At 46.8% G+C, this 9,147-nt stretch overlaps 1 protein-coding gene across 1 annotated transcript; it reads right to left on the bottom strand.

The window, feature by feature from the left end:
- Nucleotides 1-3,003, bottom strand: METTL21A (methyltransferase like 21A). The gene is made up of 3 exons (XM_032693406.1): nucleotides 2,768-3,003; nucleotides 1,486-1,597; nucleotides 1-480 (listed from the first exon to the last, which is right to left on the bottom strand). Exons 1-3 carry the CDS (start codon nucleotides 2,912-2,914, stop codon nucleotides 83-85), a joined length of 657 nt encoding a protein of 218 aa, XP_032549297.1. The 5' UTR covers nucleotides 2,915-3,003; the 3' UTR covers nucleotides 1-82.
- Between the last annotated feature and the right edge of the window lie 6,144 nt (nucleotides 3,004-9,147).

The raw sequence follows: 9,147 nt of genomic DNA, 5'->3' as shown, positions 1-9,147 counted from the left end.
TTTATGCTTAGGAATGAATGTATTGAGTAGAAACAAAGGGGAGAACTGAACAGCAGCAGTGGTTTACTAACAAAGCGTAGAGTCAAAAGTCATCCTTGTGACTACTCCTCTGTGCTTTGTAGATATGAACATCCTTACTGGAATCATAGTGGACCTCATACACGGAGAAACGGTCTCTCAGCATCTTCAAGAACTTGTGATCCCGTTCATAGCGGATACGACAGGCAAGAAGAATCACAGTTTGCTCTGAGCACAGGTGCTCCAGCGTCTGAAGCAGCTCTGCAAAAGTTTCTTCCAGATAAACGATGTCTGCACCCAGGACGAAGTCAAATGCTCCTGGAGGGAAGTTATCCAGGTCTTTTCCCCAAGTCAGCTCCTTCACCACAGCTCTCGGACGTAGTTCAGAGGGTAAATTAGCCTGTACGTTTGACTCCAGGAATTCCAGTGCTGCCTCCCTGTCTGTCATAGTAACACGAGCACCTAAGCAGTACAGTACATGGCTCAAACAGTCAGAGTCCATAAATACAGCACGCAGAATACAACGCTTTAAGTCGAGCAGGCTCCTTGTTAAACATTAACAATTCCCCTGAACTGCCTGATTAAAAACAAACAAACAAAAGAACAAAACAAGCAAAACCCCCACTATCTACATACCCTTCATCAGTCACTTAAGAATATACAGTGCAGATTAAGTTGGGTAGGGAAGAGAAAGTGTTTTCTAGTGCTTTTTCTTAGTGCATGAAAGTCACGGGAGTTACCTTCTGTCTTTCCATAGGCAACAAAAGAATGAATTAGAGGGGTTGTTACCATTAACCTGCTTCAATCCCGTATTTTTCAGTAGGAGACAGGCAGCTAGAGAGCCTCTTTCACAGGTCAGACAAAGTTTTGCCTGTGTGATTTTGCATGGCATGACTGTATTTTGTCAAAGGCTCTGTTTCTATTATTTCAGTAGGCACCTTGCACAGCCACTAGAGTTTTGAATTACAAAGTTAACCTGGGACAGGTAGCACAAATTTAACATAATACCCAGTCCCTGCTTCAGCCACAGACAGATCACCGGCAAATCACTTTATTTCTCCAGACCTTGGCTTGCCTGTCTGCAAGACAGGCTAACACAGCTTACACAGGCTCAGAGCCGTTTCTGTCTGTAGCTTTATCCGCATACGAGGACATGTGGAAGACGGGAAGCTCAGCACTTGTTCCCTGGGGGAGAATAGCTGCAGAGCTGACTGCTGCTGAGCTTCCTGCCATGGTAACAGGCATCAGCCTTAACAGGGTCCCGCCATAAAGTAAACTGCAGTGGCACTATCACTACAACAAATATCGCAGCAGGCTCTCAAGTCTAACGAGAAAGGAAGATGACTCAGAGAGGAACCATCAGAGTTCACATATGCAGCTTTGGTGCTCACACTATACCAGATGTAAAAGCACTAGTTTTACTACAGTTGTAAAGTGTTTTAAATGAGCAAACAAAAAAGCCCTTACCTAATAATGTGGCCACTATTCCCAACAATCCAGTCCCAGCTCCCAGCTCAATCACAGACCGATCCCTGAGATCAATGCCTTCCATCTCCAGATAAGCACACAGGACAACAGCCTAAGCCAAGAGACAAAGACAATTTAGCACAGGGCTCATTTCAGTCATACCAAACACAGGGTTTCTGGCTTAACCCAAGAGAAGATTATGGGAAGAGTCAGGCACTTCAGGTCTGCAGCAAGACTTCGTTCAGCCCTTCTCTGCCTCCTGTGTGCACATGTGGTCTTTTTATGAGTTTTATGGAAGGCTCTTGCTGGCAGAAAGAAAAAGGAACCATAGAGGTTACAACTCAGATGTGGTAAGTGCTTCATGAATCCCCAAACATAACAGGAGGTAGAAGGAGTTGCATTTGGAAAGGAAAAGCTGAAGTGGTGTCAAACACTAGTGAATGAACACAGTATTGCAAAAGACAAGAATAAGGCTTCATAATCTCTTATATGGTATTTCAAAAGGTTTCTGCACAACACTGGCATGCCATCAGGAAGGACAACAGGGAATGTAAAGAAATAACTCTTCTATCTGGTTGTATCTAATGTGTTGTATTTTATATCAACCTTGACAAGGAGCTCTCTCCAGAGCAAGTTCTGTCAAAGCTGATGTCCGGAAAGACCAACAGCCCTGTACACCAATTCATTTGAGGAGTTTGCTAAAACTGCTATGCTTGTTCTTCTAAACTAGAGGTGAAAGAGCAATTTGTGTGTGGACCTGAGACCCGGCTGACGGGAAGCCCTTGGATTTCTACAGTGGTGCTGTGAGCGACTGCCCTGCAGCTTTGGGCCTGCCACAAACCCCTCTGTTTTGGACTGTTCCTATCCCCAAGATAAAGTCTACCAGCAGTCCTCCTGGAGGCTACAAGCAGCGATCCATGCCGTGCTCTGAAGGGTGCCAAACAAACATCACCAGCAATTGTTAAGAAACGGGTGAGAGTTCTGTGAGTTATCCGGGATATTTCCTGTATTTGGCAATGGCCGTGCAAAATTTAGGTGGCCCATTTCCCTTGAAGTCCTTCAGGATCTCTTATGAGGGAAGAAAAAAAAAAAAGGTAAAGCAGAGTTTAATATTTTCTATCCAGGAGAAGGAAATAAAAAAAGAAAAGAGAAAAGAAAAAGGAAAAAAGCCTTCCCTTTACATTTTAACGTTAAATAATTTTATAAGGTGATCCTGAAAGCTCGGCAAGCGCCACAGGCAGCCGCGGAGCGCAGGAAAGCTCCGCTCGGCGTGAACACCTACCGCGTCCCAGACCACGGCCGCCACCCCCAGCCGCCGCCAGTCCTGCTGCAGGCGGATGGTGCGGCTGGCGAAGTGGAAGGTGGCCGAAGGGCTGTGCAGCTGCCGCGCTCCCCAGCCGGCTCCCTCCTCGTAGGGCACCAGGGCCATCCCGCCGCCGGCGACTGCAGGCCCCGGCTGGCCGCGGCCTCGGCCGCCGGCCGGGCCCTGCCCGAGCCCCGCGCTCCCCGAGCCGCGGGCAGGGGGTGGCCCGGGGCAGCCACCGGCAGAGCCCCGGGCCCTCGCCTGGGCCCGACCCGCTCCTCCCGAACCGCAGCCCCGGCGCTGCCGCAGAGCGCCCGGCCCGGCCCCCAGCGCCGCAGCCCGGGGCGGGCGCGGCCTCCTCGCACCGCCCGGACGGGAACGGCGGCGCCGAGCGGCCGAGCCGGGGGGCGATCACAGCCCGGGCACAGCGGGCTGCGCTGGGCTGGGCTGGGCGGGAGGGTCTCCGGAGCGCTCCTGCCCCTCAGACGCGACGGGAGCGGGCCGGGGGACAGGACGGAAGACGACCCGGGGGTGGTGCGGGGCTGTGCCCGTGGCCGGGGCTGTGCCCGTGGCCGGCGCTGGGGAGAAGCCGCGCGGTGCCTCCTGCGGGAGGCTGGGCCGGGAGGGGCTCCCGCGGACCTACTGCCACGCCACAAGGTACGGGGGGAAAAGGTCCCACGCCCTGTGGGACATTGCCAATGTCCCCGCAGCCTCCCTGCGGTGCCAGCCTTTGGCTTTTGTTTCGGGAGTCTTTGGAAGGCAGTGCAAAGGAAGGCGTTTGTCCAGCCCACCGGCCTCGTCCTCCATTGCTGGCACGGAGACCATTATCTCTGCAAGTGCTCATCACCAGCCTGGAAGCGCTCCCTGGGACTGGGTAACCATGGCAAAAACAGAGCAGTTCTTCTGCATCTCAGTGGAGCACTGACCAAGGCAGCACAGGCAAAGCTGCTCTGGGCTGGCGGTGCTCCCAGGTAATGCTCCTGTGGCGCTGTTTGTGCATGGGCTTCTCTTCACCTTTGGCTCCATTTAATCTCTCGTTTGGCAAAACAACACAGTGCTCCTCTCCTTTGTTACTTGAACTAGCTCCAAAGACTGCTAAAGGCCATGGGAGAACCAGGGAAGTGTCCTGGCAGCCCTTGCACTCTGGCTGCCCAGAGCAGTGCTGCAGGTACTCCATAGAAAGGCTCAGTGCCTCTAGCTGTGCTCCTCAGCCCCTGGGAGCAGGGCAGGGGAGCAGCACACCTTCTCTGCACCCATCTCCAGAGGCTCTGTGGCACCGTGGTATATCCCAGTGACACCACCGATGGGGCAAGGCCAGCCCTTCGAAGCTGGGGAGCCTAACAAGCTCCAGAAGACATCCTCACTCTTTCCCACAGGGAGCAGCAAATCTGACTGGCAGACAAAAGCAAATGTGGTTACATCTAAATACTGGCAATTTCCACAGAGTGGGTCAGGATTCGTGAAAATCTTAGTCAAGAATCATTACAGGCTGCATGGGGGTAACAGGAAATAAAGCTTGTCTTTAGGGTTCTGCTACTGTAGGAGAATGGAAACCAAAATTTCACTTGCCCCAAACCAGTTCATACTTGAATTATGGCAACTCAGACTTCTCCTCATAAACATGCCAGAACGAGTGTGATGATTCAGCTTACTGTGGTTTTATGTCCTAAAGTACTGGTCCCTTGCCACTATTGCTTTTGAGTTTGAAATTGCTTGTGCTATTATCTCGATTATTTTTTTAATTATTTATATAGGCAGTGTGGGAAAAGCAATGAGAGTGATTACACTTGAAATGAGAACTCTGAATGAGTTTTTGAGTCACGCTATGCCTAAACTACACCATCAGGCAAATAGAGGAAAACTCCCAAATGGCACAAAGCTTTGGCCTCTACCTCCAGAACCACGTCAGCCCTGGGATCTCCAACCAAAATGTGCAGGAGTGTGGTAGGGCTCCAGTGCTCCCAACTGCCTCCTTTCTGCCTCCAGATCAGTTTTCTTCCCCTGCAGTCATAAGACCAAGGGTCTGGCTGAAGAGCAACTGGAGTGAAAAGCTGTATGTGAAAATTTATACATTTGTTCTCAAAGATGACAATGCAGCAAGTGTTTTTATCCCAATAATGTGGGTTTGTTAGGATGCCCTGAATGTCTTTGGAGCCCAGCAGGTTCTCTACTGATCCTACCCTGCTTCCAGAAGTATTTCCCCTTCTTCCCTGATAAAGTTGCTTTGGCACTGACTTCCACGAACCTTAGACCGGAGATCAGAAATTACTTTCCAGATCATAACTGGATAGTGAAGCTTTAAAAGAGAACCAAGTCCACTAGAATTTCAGTCTGGGCCCCAATTCCCCATATTCATTCTAAGCCTACATCTACCTGCTCTTCCCTTTTCCGTATCCATTTTCTAAGAAGATGCAGCAGCTGGGTATTACAGTGGCAGAGAAAGACACTTGGTTTCTTCTACCTTTCCTGACAATAGAAGGATAAGAAAAACTCAACAACACAGAATTATGGCTAAAACAGATGCCCAGAACTGAAATGCTTTTTCTCCCAGCAGGGCTAAAGCTCAGCACAACAGTAAAATTGCGAGAGCATAGCCTGGTTCAGCTTTTAAGCACTGCAGAGGGCTATAAGGATACCTAAGCTGCACATAATCTTGCAAAGTAGGAAACAGCTGACTTTAAGGTAAGCAAGAATGAGTTAAAGTTTAAAGAAACACTGATTCAAGTCCATTCTTACCTAATTCAACTACTTGGTAGAGCAGGCATAATGTAGCCAACTATAAGTAAATCCTGCCACCTCAGATTCGAGTAAGCTGCCCAGGGTAATTAAGACAAGGTGTTTAAGAGTGATGGTCCTTGTAATACTTAGAAGATCAAAGAATCAAGTAGAAAAGATAGAAACGAGTACAAATTACTTTGAATCTTTACTAATATAACTCCCTTTCTGAAATCTTCTCTTTGCTGCTTAATATGTAAAATCCTCTCTTAGAAATGAATGTGACAGTTCTTGTGATAGTTCTGCAGACGCTGGATGTAGCGCATGGCTGCGCATGGATTTTGGAGACATCCATGGTGGGAAAATACTGCATCTCTCATGCAGTCTCTGGTTACCAAGGCAAACGCAGGTATAAATAGAAACAATCTAGGGTTTTTTTTTAAACTCTATCTAGAAACCTGTGTTGTTGATAACCCTCTAACAGCAACGCCTTATTCCAAATGGTTCTGTTCCACATTTGTGTGGAAACTTCTGGTCATACACATTTAATCCTTTCTTCCCTAAATTAATGGCAGCTGCTTCTGGTTGTCATTCCACTCAGATATAAAAATTGTCATTGAAGTAAAGTTTGTACAAATATCTGTTTTGCTAAAAGCTTTCATCAACCAAATGAACAAGAGCTAACACAAAGCTTGGAGGAAAACCCAGAAAAGAAAGAGGTCTTTCTCCCTAAGTATCACCATTAAGTGGCCGTTCAAATGACTAGCACTGAAATGATTTAACACTTTTTACATTTTCATCTTCACCAGTAGCTTCCAGATTCTCCACACCCATGAGATAGATGGGGTGGTGAATAACTTGCTGTTAAATACAAGGGGAATAAGCAGAGATTAATTTGGCTGATGACAGCTTGCAGTTGCAGAATAAAGACAGCCTCATCTTGAACTGATTTGGATCATCTTTGAAACCAATGGGGTGAATTAAAAATAAAAATTTAAGTTTCTGCAGAAACTGATGGGTTATCAGTAGACCTTACAACTTGCTGCTTCAGCAAGATCCTTGCAATAAATGTTACATATTGAAATAAATGTATGATTTGGTTTAGCGTGTCGTCTCTGTTACACACAGAGTTGCATTAAACAATGGAAGTAATGATCAAAAGTATGAAGATGTATAATTTCATAAGTGCTTGAGCTGAAACACAGGAATTTTCTGCAACCTCTGAAGAGGGAATTATTCCCATCAGTAACATTACATTCACTCCTTCAACCTTGCATCTTGATAAAGTGTCGTATATAATCATCACGTTTATTAAAATGTCTTCTTGCGGAAAGATCACTTAGCTTTTAGTGAAATTATGTGACTGAGCTCTCAAAGGCCTTGCAGGTCTGAAAACTGACATTACTCAGTATTTTTAGTTAAGGCACAAAAAGCAAAATGAGTAAGTTGTTCTTCACAAGCAACCACTGCATTCCCAGCTGCACTTCATTTGCTGGAAACCTCCTCCACTTACCACTGCGCTTTCAGATGTCCACAGACCTACAGCCTTACCGACATCTCCAGCGGCTGGACTTCCAGGCCTTGAGATGCCATATGTTGGGTCTTGTGACAGAAGAGTTCATAATCCACTGGAGCAAGGCTGACCCGTGAGCAGACACGGGTGCACACAGGGAAGGGCTGCTCCAGCAGACGTGGATGCACATATGGAAGAGCTGCTCCAGCAGTGCTCCCATGAGCATAGGGCTGTGGTAGGAAAGCAGCTAGGCAGGGCTGTGATTGCCCTCCTTTCCCAGCAGCTTCTGTACCCATCTCAGCTGGCTGATGGTTGTAGGCCAGAGTAACATGCATCTGGTGTGTGGGATACTGGAAAAATGCTGCAACCCCTCCCTTTTTTGGGGTCTGAGTATGGATCTAGAGGCTTAACATTAGGTGGCCAAATTTATGATGTGTTGTATAGGTGCAGTGTTATGTAACTGGAGAGGAAATTACAGTGCAAATAATGCACTGTATTAATTTAGGACTAGTTAACAGCAACTAATTTAAAACAATTATATGGACAGGCAGACATCAGCTATAGCATTTATATAGATGCAAAGACATCTGCCTCAGTGCAGGGGTTACCCTTTTAAAAACAGGAAGAATCCAAGTTTATGAAAGACGGGATGGGGAGTGTTAGTGTTATTTGTAATGGCATTGTCAGTGTTTCTTGTCTCAAGTTCTTAGAAAGAAAATTCTTCAGACAATAGAGAAGATGGAAGAGTCAACTCTAAGCAATTCCAGGTACCTTAAAGCTAACAGGAAGGGCCCCTCAGCGCTGCTTTCCGGCCTTTGGTGGCCCAAGGTTGGAATTAAACGTGCAGAAGTTTACCCTAAACAAACTTGCTGCAGGGCTTACACATGCACAGTTAGACTTTTCTGAATAAAGTCACCATTCACGTTAATGTTTGTGTTAAAATACTGACAAGCATTTTCCTTTTCCTCGAAGGAAATTTGAATCCATGACCTGCAGTAAGAGGTATTTCTAATGCTTGATACATCACAATGGTTCTGCCAGCCCTCTGCCTAACAGTGCACAAAGTACAGCTTTGCAGGCCTCTGTCCTTCTTGGTCCCAGCACATTTCAAATTCTCTTCCAGGCACTAAGTCTCCATGAACTCTACTTTAGTCTTTTATAACTTTATTTTACCTTAAGACAAAACCAAGGCAGGAGCAGAAAAGAGAAGCTAAGGTAGAGAAACATTAACTCCCACATGCTGGTGCTGTTGCTATCCCTGCAGTGATCCAGATGCTGTTGTGCCAGCCAAGCAGCCTCTGCATTGCCTGCAATGACATCTTAGATTGCGGCACAGGCAAAAGGACGGATTTGATCAATGACAGCAGCATTGCAGTCTGTCCTTACACTCTGAAACACAGGCTCCCAGCCCTGGTTTGCATGTATTCACTGCTAGCCAGGAGATTTAAAAGTGTGAAAATTTAGGGCTACTAAAAATCTACCTTGTGTGTTCTGAACAACCTCCCTGGTTACTGTTTTTCCCCCAAACATTGGAATATTCTATTTCCCTAACTACAGTTTTGCTGCATGCTTTTTCATTTAAATGGCTGCAGTCTTATGTTACTTGTCAGCTTCAGGAGACAATCACACATGCAACATTTTTGTCCTGTCAGCTGGTAGTGGTTTTCAAAACAGGATGCCTGTTTTTCCCCCCATTATTTGCAACAGTGAGACACAGAAGTCTGAGCTTTTGTTTTCAGTTGGTTATGCAGGTTCAACCTGGTGAATCATTCTTCCTGCAGCTACATTTCCAGGAAAAGACAAAGGCCTGGCTCTTCTCCAAGTTATCCAAGTCAGATCAGAAAGCACTCCTTCTCCCACAGCTGGGACACTTTCTAAGAAGGGAGAAATTGATAAAACACATCCCAGAGCTGGTGTCATCACCCTGCAGACAGGCAAGGAGGTGCATGGCCTTGGAAAGGCATGTACAGTACTAAGTCAGGGTGAAGATAATAGCAGAGTTTACTGGATTTAAGATTCTTGGCCCTGTGAAACACAAGCATGTGCAAGGAGCCATTCTCCATTTCTGGGACTGATGGTTACTGTGAAGCTGGATGGTTTCCGGAAAATCCTACAATTTAATTTCGAGCAT

This window comes from Chiroxiphia lanceolata, chromosome 7, assembly GCF_009829145.1.
Source record: "Chiroxiphia lanceolata isolate bChiLan1 chromosome 7, bChiLan1.pri, whole genome shotgun sequence".
NCBI classification, from domain to species: domain Eukaryota; kingdom Metazoa; phylum Chordata; class Aves; order Passeriformes; family Pipridae; genus Chiroxiphia; species Chiroxiphia lanceolata.
The sequence above is the reverse complement of the archived record's forward strand: the minus strand, read 5'-3'. Positions and strand labels throughout refer to the sequence as shown.

Coding starts and splice junctions, on each gene's coding strand:
- METTL21A (XM_032693406.1), bottom strand. CDS start 2,914: ATGGCCCTGGTGCCCTACGAGGAGGGAGCCGGCTGGGGAGCGCGGCAG. Junction 1,598..2,767: donor CGGCCGTGGTCTGGGACGCG/GTAGGTGTTCAC, acceptor CTCTTGGCTTAG/GCTGTTGTCCTGTGTGCTTA. Junction 481..1,485: donor AATAGTGGCCACATTATTAG/GTAAGGGCTTTT, acceptor TGTACTGCTTAG/GTGCTCGTGTTACTATGACA.